Genomic DNA, 16551 nt, shown 5'->3' with positions numbered 1-16551 from the left:
TCTTCCAGCTTGGTGTGACCTGTGTGTGCCTGGGGTAATTTGGTGGTGGTGGTGAATAAATAAAATTCTTCACAGGCATTCAAGATTACTAATCATGTAATTGTTCAAATGGCCAATTCAATGTAATTAAAGTTTGTTATTTAGCAAAGGTTTTGGAGCAGGTCATTCTGACTTGCTCCAAGTCAATCCATGTCTTGTTCTTGATCAATTTTGTCTCTTTATGACTAGGAGAAATGGAAGAGGAGATGGAAAATCCAGAAATGGTTGATTTACCAGAGAAACAGAAGCATCAGCTACGACACCGTGAGTTGTTTCTCTCACGACAGCTGGAATCTCTGCCAGCCACACACATTAGGTAATGACTGTTTTCTGCCATTTTATTAAAAAATCACACAACACTGTTATTTTTCAAGTGCTCTTCAGTGTAAGCTCAAGTTCTGTGTACAACTTCAGTGACACCATCTTGTGAATCACACGAGCATTTAAGTTGTATTTTTTCATGAGATGTGTTTCTCTTTTTTTAGAGGCAAATGCAGCGTTACTCTGTTAAATGAGACAGAATCCCTTAAGTCGTATCTGGAACGGGAGGTAGGAACCATTTTGTGCATTTTAAAGCTTGAACAGTTTTTTTCTGGCACAATTTAGGTTTGGTGCCTTTTTGCAAGTTTTCTAAAAAGAATTCTTTCATTTCTGCATGTACTGGGCATTGACAGTGGGAAGCTTTAGGCTCTGTACAGTCATCATTGTGCATAAAACTTTGTGGGTCTGGGGGCCAGACCTTGTGTTTACATCTCTGTGTGACAGTGAACTGCCTCTCCTTCTGTAAAGCGAACCCAACTTGCTCATCAGTGTGGCAAGGCTGAGAGCTCCAACCCTGGGAGATGCTGTAACTGTAGAGCAGGGAGCAAGCTGTGCTTCTCTGTATTTGCTTTATCCTGAAATCATACAGATTTATGTTAATATGCTTTAAGCTTGATCTTGCCTCAGATTTTTGAGGAGCTTAGTTCCCTGTTCTTTGTGTTCGTTGGTCAAAATAATTATCTGGACTCCTTCATAGACCACCACTGACACTTAAATCCTTGAAAAACTGCTTGTCAGGTGACATCTGACAGAAATTTACCCAGTCTCTTTTTAAAGGTATCTCAGACCAAAACTTGAAACTGAATTGTCTTGCACGGTTAAACACCATTCAGAATATAAATATTGGGCTTTACTTTTTCAGGTATTTTGTGATTTTAAGTTATTACCATTGTATTTTTAGAAGTTCTATTTCTATACCTTTAGTTGTGGCTGGACCTCTGGGTTAGACAGTCTTGGAGTCTGACAGTCTGTGAGAGATTTACTGTGGAGATTAGCAAAGAACTTCAGGATATTATTATTTGAACACATCTGCAAGCAAATAATTTGCATCTGAAAACATTGAAATGTTATGCAAGAGAGGAAATCTTGTAATTAAAACCAGTAGGGTGATGGCCGTTAGTGGCCTTTAAGAAAGGAGAAAAGAGGCCATTTTTTGCAAGGAGCATACTGCAGTCTCTCTCATAGCTGGACTTTCTTTTTAAATGCTTTTGTAGCTTTCTTCAGTATTTATTTAAGCATCAGATTAGTTTCAATCTGATACTTTGGTTTAAGAGAATTTTAAACAAGGCACAGGGATTAAATAGTTGAGTTTCTCTTTGGAATGTGAAACCAAAAAATGTCAGCTCTGCTGCAGGCTGCCAAATGGCAGAGCATCAAACAAGGGACGTGGTATTCAGCAGTGCTTGTAACCAGCTAGAAGCCCAGGATATGCCAGTTTGAAAGCACAAGTTAATCAAACTGAAATGATTTCAGATTTTTTAGTACCCAGCTCTTAAGTAGTGTTTGTTCTCAGTTGCTCCCAACATATTTTTATTATCACTGGTGTTACAGGTAGGTGTGCTGAGAGTGAAGAGAGATGCTTTCCTCTGATCATGCAATGCTCAGCTGCAGATGTATGCACAGAAAGATAATTTTCTTTCCCATTCTTTTGAACTTTCAAAATGCGAGATGAGTGATGTGGGTTATTTTTAGAACTGAGCAGGCACTTAGAGATTTCACAGAATGAGAGAGTTCCCTGAATGTGTCCTGTCACTTAGCATGGCATTTTGCTGTGGTGCAAACTAACTTGGACAGATGGTAAAGAAATTAAAAGCTCAGGAACACAAATATGCTTGGGTGGAGGGTAAAGAGATTAAGAAAAGGAGATAGTTGTTGCCCAATGGGTTCCTAACACTTCGTGGTATTGTTTTGAACTGTTTCTTCTTTCCCCATGCCTCCTGTTCTTCATCCAACCTTTGCTTTCAAAATGTTTCAGGGTAGTTCCTTTTTTTCTAACGTGACTTTTGTCAATAAAGCCTAAGCAGTTCTAGGGAACCTGGTATTTGATTTCCCAAATGTTATGACCATTAAAAGTAGGCTTTCAGCCTTGAAGCAGGTTAAACATCCAGACAGAATTTTTTAGGAAGGTAGTAAGCAAAGCAAAATGACATTTTTGCTATCTCTGTTCTCCTCCTCCACCCTTTCTCTGTCATCTTCCTCAGGAAGATTGCCTTGCATGTTTGGAGAGCAGGCTGGAGGGGACCAGCTCTGACTCTTTCACTGTGCCTGTAAAATTTGTAGCAGAAGTGAAGAATAGCAGGAAATAGAGGGGAAAAAAAGGCAACTAGAGAACCTGAGTTTTCTATAGACACCTAATTCCCATGGAGATAATAGCCAATTATGGCAAAAGCACTAGATTTCCCTATTCTGCAGGAACCTGTTTTGAATGTACATCTATTTTACTGCTCTGCCTGGCTATATCCAGAGGCTTGTGTGAATTTGCCTGCTGAGCAGATGTCTGGCATATCTGTTCCTTTTGGTAGCCCCCTAAAAATAAAATGTTCTCTGGTTAAAATATATCAAATACATGAAAGTAAGTTTGCAAGCTGCAATGAAGTAACCATTATTTCTGTGGTGTACTTTGGCTTTTCTTTCTCCAGTTTCTTGGTGACTTTGGTTCTTGGCATAGCTATGGGTAGCTTAGGGGCTTGGGTAGGGGAGCTCTGAGCAGATCTGTCTCTCTAGCAGTTGGGAGAGGCAGAAAGTCATGATTCAATTTTAACTCTTGGCAGGTCATGTTAATTTTTTCTGAATGTGTTGGGCGTTTCCTGGGCTCTGAAATGAAAAGAGAAAACCCTTCTCGGACTGCTGCAAACCCCGCATACACAGTTTGACAGCACAAATGAGTGTGGAGGATTTTGAAGAGCAGTGTTACTTTGTTGTGAGCATCACTCTTGTGAAACCCTTGTGAAAAATTGCTCTCATCACATAGTGGTGGTCAGGAGTTCACACATGCTTTAGAGTACACGAGGATCTGGTTTGTTTCTTAGTTTGCATTGGCACTGAGCTGATGTGTATTCATGTTTTCAGCAGTGCCACTCAGTCTGCAGGAATGAATCTCAGTGTCTGTGAGGGAAGATGGCAGTGGTGTTGCATTACCTCTAGGGGTTGCAGTCTCTGTAGAATTCACACTTGGGCCCCCAGGCTTCCATCTCTCCTCTGTTGAGGAGGCTCTGGATGGGGAGAAGAGACCAGGGGATTTTCATTCTTTTGTTCGACCTGATTGATTTGAGACAGAAATGGACAAGACATAAATGGGTGACCTGAAACTAATTGAGATTTTGTAGACAAAATTTATAGTGATAACCAATAAAAGAAAAGCAATAGGGCGTCTAACAATCAAATATCATGGGAGAAACCTCCTCCACAATGTATGACTTTGCTTGGCCAAAAAAGACTAATGAAATTGCCTGTGGAATTGGTCTTCTTTGGGGCTCACTGTGTTGTTACTCTGCAGTGTGTTGTATGTTTGCTGGGCAACATGCCTTCAAAGCATTAATGTTGCACTGCATATACTTTGTCCTGCAGTCAGATATTTTGGAGCTGGAACAAATGAAACACTGTATTTATAACCTGGAAGCCTGTGAGACAAAAGCTTTCCCTACATTTTATTTCCACAGTGATACATTCTCAAACTATTGCAATGTCTCGAGCTTTGAGTGTGTCAGGGAGCAGGAGACCCAGATTTCTTTACATAGATGTGATAGAAATGAGTTTTCTTATGCTCTGAAGCTGCCTTCTGCCCGTAGGTTGATGTAACTTGACCCTGGTGTCTGTGGGAGTAGGAGTTTTTTCAAAAGTATCATTTGCTTAGGATGCAATCAAATCCTCTGACCCTAAACCCAACTACAGACAACCTTTCCAGTTGAAGTTCAGTTGTCTTCCAGAATTTTTGCCATGTTACTGTGGAAACTTGCAGTAATTCTTCTTTTTCTGGGGCTGTGCATGACAGATTGGGAGACTCTCTTTTCCTTTGCCACCTCTTCATAAAGCTGAACAGGGCTTGAAACTCTCACTGGTTTTGTCCTAATTTTTGTTGCATGCTGTTGACACATACAAATATAGGGAAAGGGAAAAATGAGGTGAGCATGAAATGAGATGTATTTAAACAGGGTGCCTGCTAGTGCCAGAGAAATAAGGGGAGTGAAAAAATAAGCCAGAAACCTGAGATATGGAAAATGGCATACTGCACATCCTGTTTCTGTTGAGACAGTTCTCCTTCCTGATGAACATTTTGCTGTGGACAGAGGTTACAAAAGGTCTGTTGTTCCATGTCCTACCAGAGCTTTAGTCCTGCCCAGAGCTGCACCCTATACTTTGATGGAGCATACCTGGTCAATGGCTATAGCTCAGTACTTATCCATGCAGAAAAGTTTAATTACTTAAACTGTACAGTTTTAGGTAGTTAAAATTTTTGGCTGGTTCCTTTCTCTGCCCTGGCAGAACATTCTCATTCTGGAATTCCTTCTTGCTTTAATTTTACACACCAAGGTAGCGGAAGCCAAGCAGCTATTTTAGCCTTTTCCACATCTCCTTGAACAAAAGCAACAAATTAGTGGATTGCCACCTGCAGCTAATTACTGCTGCTGCCAAATCTGCTGCCCCTCTCCTAATAATGAGCAGAAAGAAATGTGCTGCTTTAAGCTTAGATGGTAGCAGGCAAGAAGTTGGTCAGCAGCACATCCCTGTGCCAGGGAAAGCTGAGCACATCCTGGTCTGTGTTAGCAGCAGTGTAGCCAGCAGATGGAGGGAAGGGGGTCATCCCCTCTCTGCATCCCTTCTGAGACCACTTGTGTTGGTTTTTGTCCAGCTTTGGGCCTTGCAGCATGAGAGACATTGACAGATTAGAGCAAGCCCAGCCGAGGCCACAGGGTTTGTCTGGGGTTGCATTAGTCTGGCTGTAACATTCTGAAGTTATGCTTCAATATGTGCTGGTGTTCCTGTGTGGATAGGTCACTGATGTCTAATCCTCCTGGTTTGGAATATGGGAATTGCATGGGATGTGGCAATTTTGTGTTCTGAAACAACTGATGTGACTAAAATTGTGTCCTGGCCCTTCTGAGCCTTGCGTGTGCAAGAGGAGCTTTGTTCACTTCAATTTGAGAGGCTGTATGTTAAGAGAGAGGCTGCTGTTGAGAGCTAAGACTTGTAATATAGAAGAAAGTAGCAGCACTTAAACCACCAGTTTAAAAACTCCATTTATTTACTTTTTGTTCACCCAATTTTAAAATCTATATATACATGTAATGAAACCACACTTAAACTGTAAAAACTTGGTAGTATGGTTGCAAAGCTGGGAGTAAAAGCTAATAACACTGTTTACCTTTTTGCTCTTGTTTTATTTTTAGGATTTCTTCTTTTATTCACTAGTGTATGATCCTCAACAAAAGACCCTGCTTGCTGATAAAGGAGAGATTCGAGTTGGAAACAGATACCAGGCAGATATAACAGACTTACTAAAAGAGGGTAATTTCTGTAATTTATTTAAATTGTCAAGAGTTCATGTTGAACATGGCCATTTCTCTGTGTGAGGCCTGCCTAGGTGTGGGAGATGGTTTCCACTGCCAGGCCATGTGTGCAGCAGTGGCTGCCTTTGGGGAGGCTGTTGCCCACTGAAGGCAATTAGTTCTCTTGCAAATGGGTCTTTAAATGGGCATTCATCCAAATCATAAAAGTTGTTGAAATAAATTGAATTAATGGGCTCTCTTGGAGCTTGCACTCTTTTTATTAAGAGATTTCAGAATTTCCATGGGAAACACAAATTTCCATCACATCTGTAAAGCCTTTTGTGTTCTTAATCAAGCCTCACTTCCCTATAAGTGCCCCTCCCAAATTACTGCCAATTAAATGCTGTCTGCCCTCATCAATTTGCCCATTACTGCTGGGTGCCTTTTCCCTGGAGCCCTCTCCCCATGCCAGTGTTGGCTGCCAGCCTAGAGTTCTCACCTGCAGAACAGGCAGGAGGAAGAATTTGCTGGCTGGAGCAATGCATTGAGACTTCAGCCTGTGTCATGGAGCAGTGGGGCCATGAGGGCCTGAGGATGAGGGACAAGTAGCAGGAAGCAGGAATCTTTATCAGATAGTAACTAACTTTAGATTTGTCTCTGCAATACCCTACAGATCCTAAAGTGGGTGGAAAAACTGAGAGGGATGAGGAGTGTTGGTATCTAATTGTTCTTCCCTGAGCCCTGTGTAATGCAGAGGGCAAGGTCTATCCATAAGCTGCTCCTAGGAGAGAGAGGGTTGTGACCTGTGTTGGGAAGACCACATCCAGTCTGGAATGGGCCAGGATGTGGAAAGCAGAGGTGCTTCTGTCTTTGCTTAGAAGCTCTCCTGACACTGTTAGTCTCATGTTAAGACAGGCAAAAAAAAAGGGTCAGGATTCTTGTTTAATTTGTCTATGGAACCAGTATTTATCCAACAGCTGGGCCAGTCTCCTAAGTGAGGATGAACTAATCTGAAAGGCATCCTGTTCCCTCAGTGGGCCAACATGGGGCTTCAGAGAAGGACAATTGCCAGATGTTTTAAAGGAAGCAGAAAGAAAAAGTCTCAGTGGCTCCTGTATTTTGCCAGGGTATTCTGGCTTGTTTAGACTCAGGAAAATGAAGAGTGTCTGATGCCATGGTTTCCCTCCTAGAAAGCAGCTGAGATGGCTTGAACCAGCTACTCTTTGCCTGCTCAGAGCAGCTTGGAGTGTGTCTGTTTTCCTCTGTTTTCCTGGAACTGCTGCAAGATAAAGGAGGAAGACAGATGAGCTGGGGAAAGAGACTGAAAAGAAACTGTCTCGTTTGGAGAAAGATGCACTCTGTTTTCCATGACACATCCTCTGACACCAGTTTGTGAAAATCTGATTGCCCAATTTGGATGAGCTGTGTTGCTGTGTCTGTCAAGCTGAAATTGTCACTTACAAATAAGTGAGTGAAATTTTCACAGTGGCCTGTTAGGCAGAGTAACTGAGATGGGCTAACAGTGACATTACTGTGAGATAAAAAGGAATCTAGAAAGTACTCATATTTTAAAAGAGCCATACTGAATAATTCTGATTTGTTTTTCAACCAGGTGAGGATGATGGAAGAGATCAGTCAAAACTTGAAACAAAAGTTTGGGAAGCCTTTAACCCACTAGTAGACAAGCAGATAGACCAGTTCCTGGTGGTAGCACGGTAAGAGTATTTCACCTCTCCTTTGAAGAAGTGTTTGTAACTCTTCCAGGCACTTTCTTGTGTTCTTTTTTGTTGTATGAGCATGAGTGCTGGTTCTGGTTGCTTGATTCACTTGCTCCATTTTAAGATGAGGTACATTTTACGTGCCTTCATGGGAATAGCATGATTTTAGGAACAGCTCCTCAGGTTTACAACTTGGTTTCATAAAAGCAAAGCAAGTTGCATGTGAAAATGATCCTGTAGTTGGTGGGGTTTTTTGAATACTTTAGTCAGCATGCAGAAGACTTTGTGAATTAAATTCTTGGCAGTTCTTTGCGCTGTCCATTTACTGTTTTTTTCAAAGCCAGTGACACTTTAACATCCATTAATGGTTTGCTAAGAATTCTGGTAAATGCTTATGATGGGCTGAGGATATTTTCTAATGCCTAGATTCCAAGAGGTAGGCATAATAAAATAAAACCTTGCAAATCTCTACTGATGTTTTCATTTAAGCCCAAAGCAATCTTTGTTGATCAGCTCTTCCTTTATAAAAGGTTCTTAAGCTAATTCATTGGTATCCATTTCTATAAACAGAAGCCTCTAATAAATTTTAGGCTCTCATAGCAATTGATGACTGAATAATTTAGGGAAAAAATACACAGTAACACTCTCCAAATTCTCTGTGTTTTAGGTGGTACTTTTATAGATGAACCCTGCTTCTGTCTGCCTTTTTTTCCCCTTCCCCCTCTTGGGTTTTCACGTGGTTTGGTTTGTAGTGACAGTGGAGCTGCTCTGTGATGGGCGTTTCCACCTTCTGCTGGCAGAGCTGGTTTGAGTGGCTCTTTGTGGCAGTCAGTGCTGCCCACTGGGTTTGCTGCTGCAAGGTGCAGGCTGTAATGAGAATCACTGCAAAGATGAGTGCAGGAGTTGCTTCTGTTCAGAATCAGCAAAGTGTTCCAGTTTATAATTAGTTCACACATACAGAAGTATCAGTTCAGCTGAAGCTGAGCTCGGGGGAGTTGTGGGGCAGGGATAGTGACTGGGAGGAGAGTGAGGTGTGAGTCACCACAGACACTGATGGGGGAGGCTTGTTTGGGTTTTGGCCAGAATTAGATGTTTGATGACAACTGCTTGTCAAACATTTACCTTTCCTACTCCTGCACTGCTTGGCACCAATGTTGTTCCTCTGTGCTCTCAGCTGCTTTGGGGAAGTCACCTGAGTGCAGGGGGAAAACCCAGCCTGCCTGTTTTGTTGTTGTTGTTGCTCAGAGGAGTTCAGCTCCAGTTCACTGTGCAGCAGCACAAGTGTTGCACCCATGTGGTGTAGCAAGCAAGAGGGGGAGTAGGAATTTTGAGAACCAATGCTTGTTACAGGTTTCTCCAACTAATTTCTTTAGGAATAAGGTGAAGAGCATGGGGCTTGTGGCTTCAGATGCAGAGATGATGAGTTGTGAAGTATTTGACAATTGCTGTGTTATGCAGGCTTTATGAAATACATATAATACAATGTTAAGTTGTAAAATAATATTGTTTCAAATTTTCTGAAACTTTTAGAAAAATGCATTGCTGCATTTTTTGTGTCTTTTCTTGGCATCTGTCTCTGTACCTTTTGGACAGTGCAGCACTGCTCTTTGTCATTGTGAAGGAAATTATTGTCATTCATAAAGCTTGCTTGTGCTCTGTTCCTGTTGCAGCTCAATTCTGTTGGGAGATAAGGGATAAGAGAGTAGCTCAAAACTCCCCATTGGTGACCCCTGATTCTTCCTCTGTTTCCTCTGCCATGCCTAAGCCTCTTCAATCATAGGAGCTAAGTAAAGTGCTCACAATAACAAACCACATTTGGAGAGAATGGTCTGTGGCTCAGAATGAGCCATGTAATCTTGTAACTGGGAAATGGAGTCTCTTATCTCAGAAGGTGTTGTCGGGGTGTTTATATTTATGCTGGTTTTGCACGCGAAGTTAACGCTGTGTTTAATTCCTTTCAGGTCTGTTGGTACTTTTGCCCGAGCCCTGGATTGCAGTAGTTCTGTCAGACAGCCAAGTTTGCACATGAGTGCTGCAGCAGCCTCCAGGGACATCACACTGGTAAGATTTTCTTTAGGGGACCTTAAGTTTGTGAGAGATGCAAAATATTCACCTCAGCATTAACAGTTGGCAAAGAGGAAGGGACAGATGGATTGTAGTTGTGGCTTGCTGTGAAGCAGACCCTGCTTTTGAAAAGGAATCCTTTAGTTACAGATGAAGTAACTTCTTCTGGCCTTGTGCCTCTTATGATCCATCACAGATAATACTATGAGGCAATTTTTTTTTTTTTTGCTTAGTTTTATTAAAATAGTCTGATGACATGCTTGACAGCTCATCCCTTGCACGGGCTCAGTAGCTCTCTGGAGAAGAACACAAATTATTGTCTGCCTGTCTGTAGTGTTACAATGCCAGAATGCCATTCTTCATCACTTCCCCAACACCAGATTGTCACTGGCATCCTTGGGTGAGATTGACCAAGGATGTCTGGGGGAAAAGCTTGTGGTCAGATAAGAGATGTCAGTTGATACTGTTCTCTTTGACTGCCAGTTGAGAGTACCTGAGGAGTAGTGATATTGTTAACATTTCATAATCATAAATATTGCTGAGTAGATCGAGGTAAGGGAAAAAACTTGAACTTTCATGCTGCAGAAAGTTGAATGAAAATTTGAATAAAATATCTGAAGTCTCCAGAGAACTGTTATGAAAGCCTCACCTCATTACTGGAGTAATGTAAACTTATACATAGAACAAATGCCAGTCTAGAACAGTGTAGGTTAATTATGCACATACACAAAACTGGTATGATGAAAGGCAAATAACATCCTGATTAAAACTGCAGAAACGTGGAAATAAAGCCAAGCTTTCATTTACTAATAGCAATTCCTCCCTCTCAGCATGTTCTCAGCCCTTATAAATCACAAGTTGCAGACAGCCATAGCTCAGCTTTCTGAGGAGTAATTGCCCCTGAGAGTCATTCTTTTTTCCTATTCAGCTGTGATGTGTGACTTAACTTGAATCTTTGTTGAGGTTTCTGCCCTTAAGGGGGGGGATGTGTACATGTGTTGCTGCTCTTGTTTTTCATATATGAAATTTTTGTGGATTATTTGACAAAGAACATGCATGGCTACGTGTGTGAGGAAACTCCCTTGGACCTCTTATCTCCATGCCCCATCTGGGGATGGTGGCTCAGTCCTGGGGGGAGTGGATCTATCCTGTGCTTCTTCTCACCAGCAGTGCTGCAGTGGTGCTGCTGGTGAGGAGCTGATAGGAATAATTGATACACAAGAACTTGTGCTCCACAAACCTCACTGTTAATGAATGTTAGGTTTGTGCACTGACAGCTACAGTCAGTGTGAGGTGGCAACCAGCTTTTACTGACTTTTCCTTAAATACAGAATACCACACCTTCCCATCTCAGTGCAGAATTTGTCATTGCTGTTTCACTGTTGAACATTTTTCCCCCCCAGATACTTGTCCTTATGTTTCTTTCTCCTTTCCAACCCCCTAGTTCCATGCTATGGACACTTTGCACAAAAATGTCTATGACATTTCCAAGGCAATCTCTGCACTTGTGCCACAAGGTGGGCCAGTCCTGTGCAGAGATGAGATGGAGGAGTGGTCTGCTTCAGAGGCAAACCTCTTTGAGGAAGCACTAGAAAAATATGGAAAAGATTTCACTGACATTCAGCAAGATTTTGTAAGTATATAAAAAGGTGCCCCTGTGGTGACTGGTGGCAGAGCTGGCTTGCAGCTTGTCTAAACTGTGTTCTTCATTGTGTGAGCAAGGGGGCTTTGAACTGGAGTGTGTCTTGCTGTAAAGTGGGGAAAGGCAGACCTCATACTAGTGACAGCCTGGTGTACAGTCAGAATTTCAAACCACAGATGATGATAGTTTTTCCTGTAGAAAGATTAATTTAGGATCATCTGTTCCACTACAGCCGAGGGAGGATGTAGGAAACTGTTGTGACAGCCAAGCTGCTCTAGAGTAATTTGTGTTTAAAGGAAGATAAGTATTTGGCCTTCTGAAACATGAAAATGTAGTCACCTTTACAGTATGGTTTCAGAAAGGGCCTTTTGAAAGTTTTCAAAAGAAATCCTGGGCATGCAAGGGAAGTGTTCTGTAGTTTGGCCAAAGCACCACCCTAGGTGCTCAGCCTGCAGATTGAATGGAGCCCTGTAAGAAGAGCCAAGTTTCACTGTGTCATTGTTCAGATGCTCTGGAACAAAACAAGTAGTTTCAGTGTTGTTTGTCCTGTGCTCTAATCTATTAGAGGGACTTGGAAACAGCAGCACACTCTGTGGTCCTGCTGAAATCCTCATGCTTCTCACACAGAGAACAGAGCTGGCAGGGCACAGTTCTGTTAGCAGTTTGTTTTGGTTTGTTTTTTTTTTTGTTTTTTTTTTTTTAATGGGCCAGCTCCATTGAAGCCAAACTTATCAGAACTGTGATGCTGTAGTTGTGACTCTTGCCTTAACTGCTGCTGAAGCAGAGTCTGAGCTGTGGGACTCCTTCCACATTGTGCCTCTCTGGAATGGTTTGCTGTCAGCCAGTGCAGCATGAAGATTGACCTGCAGCCTGTTCCACTTGTACACTGAAAGCTCAGAGTATTTTGAAAGGGCATTTAATTTAACATGGGTCCCATGTGCATCTAATCCCCTTTGTAGATTCAGACTGGCTTTTTTTTTGAGGAGGGCTAGTAGTTGCAAGACTGCTGCAACCATCAGTCAGAAGAATCCTGTGAATTTCAGTGAGACTGTGTGCCAGCTCCCTTCAATAAATGCTGTTTTTCCTTTGTTTCCCCAGCTCCCATGGAAGTCCTTAACAAGCATTATAGAATATTACTATATGTGGAAAACTACAGACAGATATGTTCAGCAGGTAAGAGAGTCAAAACCACCTCCTTCATTCTAACAGAAATTGTTTTCCTTGCCTGTGAATCCAAGCCTTGTTTCTCTGTTCTCCCTCTCGGGGTTCAGCCTTTCCAACAGGTGAGTTATGAGTTATGATCAGAGCAATCTCTTGTCCCTAAACTCATCAGCCCTTCTGGATACAAACAGCGTTGGCAAGAGTGCATTCTTCTCACGTTTGCTGCTACCCTGTTTTCTCAGAGCTTTCTGATGTCTGGTTTGGAATTCAGCAGAGGAGGGAAGGCGGGGCAGTTGCTGTTTGACTGTGGAGTTCAAGGTTCCCTTCAGTGACTTCTTGGAGGGGCAGTGGCTGTGCAGGAGGCCCCACCCTGGTTCCCCAGCCCTGCTGCCCATGATTTGGGTGGCAGATGCACGAGGCTGCCCCATGTTAGCTCTGTGAGTCAAGTGTTTACCTGGGAAGTGTCACTGCCTCGAATTCCCAGGCTTGTTCTACTTGAGAAGCAACTTTTGAGTAGTGTTTACCATCATTTTTATCTCTGCTTGTTTAAATACAAAGGCTGGTCCCTGACATAAAGCAAGCACAATGCAAGCAGCATGCAAATTCTTGCAGAGTATCAGTTGCTGAAAACTACTCACAATATTTGACAGGAAAACTGAGTAAAAGATGGAAGAAATTTAGAATGGGTTTTTCATTATAATTACCAGTCCTAAGATGAAGCATCTAGTTGAGGTATTAGAAAAAGTGGAATTGTGACAATGTCCTGCCTTAACTTGTTTCTTTGGAAGTTCAACCTGGGGTAAAGACTAGGTGCCTGAGGCATTGACCAGTGTTTGCCATGTGCTGTAATGTGATTTTTACCATTTTCTTTCTGGCTGGGGCACTGTTGAAATTAGAGGTCCCCTCGTGACAAATGAGAACTCTTTTTTGCTTCAATTATATTTCACTTTTAATAAAAGTATTAGTGGCATCCTCATTCCACTGTTTCCCCAAGTTCATTCTCTGACTGAAACTTTTCATTCCAGTTAGAAAGTGGATGGTAGAAACACGAGATGGTGATGGAAGCTGGCATGGTTGGGAAGAATAATGCTCATGGTTTTTCCTTCCCCATTGTTTTCTCCATTTTCCTAAAGTTCATTTTTACATAGGCAAAATTGCAGAGGGGATAATTATGTGAAGACTTTAATTATTTGCTCTTGCAGCAGTTAAAGAACACCTTAAGCCTAAAGTTTCTTATACTGGTTTGTTCTGTTCCTGGGCACTGGGTTTTCTCTTGTGGTTATGCTGCACCTTACATGTACTGCCCAGGAGTTCACCAGGGTGTAGGATTTGGGGAAAACTTCCAATTAGAGGCTCTGCTCTTAGGGGACAGTATAAGCTGAACAGGTAGAACCTGCAGTGCAGAGATACCACATCAATTAGGTCTGAACTGAGTTGAAGACCTCATCTCAAATTCCCAGCTTGTACAAGCAAATAATACCATGAAACATTTATAAAAAGCTTGAGAGATCTATCTATATGTAACCACAAAGAGAAAGCATAGGAAGTTGTAGTTCAAATAATGGTGTATTACTTGATGTAATAATAATTTGTGTTTTACTTGATGAGTGCAGTGTCTTTGACAAAGTACATCTGTTGCCATTTTTTCCATCTGTTTCTTCACAGTGTTTGTTCTAGGCAGACTCTTCCCTTGGTCTAATACCACAAAATGTTTCTGAGGCTGACAGCATTTTTGTATATAAGATATAGAAAGTATCCCAAGTAGGGATATGCAAAGTGTGTACCTCGAGTTTTTGCACTTCCACTTCCCTCTTTCCAAGAACATGATTAAATTGTATTGCAAATCTGTATGTTACAGGGTTTAATAAAAGTATTAATAACTTGCTTATTCTTGTAAAATCTTTGGTTGAATGAACATTAAAAGTGCATTTAAATTGTCTATTTCTGTGAGTTAGAAAACATAGCAATGAAGATTTGTGTCACCAACCAATTGCTTGCTTGGTTGAAGAGGCAAGAGTTAGTTGGGAGCTGTTTGCATCCTTCTGGATTTCTGTTTCCCTTGATGTTTTCTTGGCATGAGAAAACACTGCCATAGTACTGAATCACAGTCTCTCTGTTTCTTGCCATGGAGGAAGGGACATTTTGAGTTCCTTTGACAGAAGGCCCATTCTGAGAGCTGAACACTAACTTGTACTCCTGTTGGTGTACCTGAGATCAGCAGGCTCAGTGCAGCACTGCCTTGTCTTGTGAGTAGGACACTGAGATGGAGATGTGTGCCAATTGGCTTCTTTTGGAGCGTGCACTTGGATCTCTTACCCAGTAATTTTTATTTGAAGATAACCTTTTGAAGATTGCCAGCATAAGTAGGAGCTCAGTCATCTCGAGAAGGACTGACCCCAAGAACAGAACTGCTAGGACTGATTCTGCTACAATGTCAACACAGGATTGGTGTTTTAGTGCAGGCTCCTGAATGCCTGTCCACAGTGATCCCAAGAGCTGTCCTGTCAATAACAGCCTTGCAGAGCTGTCATGAGCAAAATGAGGGTGGTGCATTCCAAATTCACTATCCTGGGTCTCCTTTGAACGTGTTCTTTTCCTGGGACAGACTTTCTGTGTCAGTACACAGGAGTGTCTGCTTCTGATTAAGGAAGGTTTGAAATGGCTTTGACTGGTTGACAGCTGTTTGTTGACTTCTCCCAGTGATTTGAGAGCTCTGAGGGTTGATGTGGTGTTTGGCTGTGCCTACATTTTCATTCAGTTAAAGGTTGAGCTCTTGCGTAGTTGTGAATTCCAGGGTGATTTTTTAAAAGACTAAATGCTTCTACTATTGTGCTTATCATTAGAGGAAGTCCTGAAAACTTTAAAACATTAAATTTTTCATAGGTTGAGACAAGCTTGGGACATGGCAGTGGCAAATAACTGTCTGAATTGGTCACATTCTTTCTGAGAGTTCAAGGCTTTAATTTATTTTTTCCATTTTTATTTGTTTCTGAGAAGCAGATAACTTCAAGGGGAAGATCAAATACTATCAATTTCTACTGTTCTATTTTTTATGTGGAAGTGGCATTAGAGAAGTAAAGGAGGAATAGACAGTGGAAGCTGGTTTTAAGGTCTGCATGGTGAGAACCCACTGGGGAAAGTGGAAATGCCCTTCCATTTGACTCCACAAAGTTGAGATCTCTGGGTCAGTCTTGATGCAGATAGAAAACATCTTTCTGAAGGGATGGGATGTAAGCCTGCTTTGTACCTAGCCCAGAGCTGTGAGTGATGTCTTAATGTACCAGCCTTCATAAAGGTCTGCGTGCTGAAGTGTAGAAATAACATAAATGAAAGGTTTTTCCCCGTTTGTGGGATGTTTTATCCCCAAACACCTCCTGTTAAACCTGTGGTAATATGGAACTTGGTCACTTCCTTGCCAGAACTGTCAGAGACCATAGGTACAACCCATCCATTCTGAGATGTGTTGCTGGAGCACAAGCAGCTGGGAGCATTTCTGCCAAATGCATCACACACTAATTGCCTCTTCTGTCCCACCTCCCTGACCTCCGTTGTGTGTTCAACACTTGTATGCTCAGAGGTTTGAAAAAACAATAAACAGTGTGAAAATTCTCCTCTGAACCCAGAAGGTGTAATTTGTCTTTCCTATCAAACTAATAAAGACTTAATATTTGAGTATATCTTAGGTATCCCCATGCTGTCCACCAACCCCACTCTTGTGCTGTGGATATTGAAGTATCCACAGTGTTCCTGGGTTACTGCTGTTATTTCCTCTTTGTAAGTGTTCACTCTTTAGAAAATGACCACAAACATTTGCTCTGATATGTCACCTATTATAAAACTCTTTCAGGCTCAGTGGGTAGGATGGCAAATGTGGGAGAGGATATATAAAAGACAGATGTTTGCACCAAGTTGAATGTGCAGTGCTTAGATTTTAATCCCTTGGTCCCTGTGGGATAGATATGTTGGTAGTATCTTCCTTTTATAGATGGGGAAAATATGATGAGGTAAATAAGAGGATATACTTAAGATCTGTGTATATAAATAATTAAAAAAGATTTTTTTTTAGGCCAGACATTAGAAAAAGTTACAGATGTTCTGGGTTTTTCTTGGGAGTGAGGAC

At 41.7% G+C, this 16551-nt stretch overlaps 1 protein-coding gene across 2 annotated transcripts in view; it reads left to right on the top strand.

Annotated features, from left to right (window-relative positions):
* Positions 1-16551, top strand: part of MTA1 (metastasis associated 1) — a 73831-nt gene that overhangs the window by 23131 nt on the left and 34149 nt on the right. For both annotated transcript variants that reach the window (XM_058030093.1, XM_058030092.1), the window contains exons 4-10: positions 229-355; positions 525-588; positions 5748-5865; positions 7459-7561; positions 9526-9625; positions 11073-11261; positions 12369-12443. In XM_058030093.1, coding sequence (XP_057886076.1) covers positions 229-355; positions 525-588; positions 5748-5865; positions 7459-7561; positions 9526-9625; positions 11073-11261; positions 12369-12443 — 776 coding nt within the window. The remainder of the gene's footprint in view (positions 1-228; positions 356-524; positions 589-5747; positions 5866-7458; positions 7562-9525; positions 9626-11072; positions 11262-12368; positions 12444-16551) is intronic.

The sequence above is a fragment of the Melospiza georgiana genome, chromosome 9, assembly GCF_028018845.1.
Source record: "Melospiza georgiana isolate bMelGeo1 chromosome 9, bMelGeo1.pri, whole genome shotgun sequence".
Classification (NCBI taxonomy): domain Eukaryota; kingdom Metazoa; phylum Chordata; class Aves; order Passeriformes; family Passerellidae; genus Melospiza; species Melospiza georgiana.
This window is presented reverse-complemented; position numbering and strand designations above follow the sequence as displayed.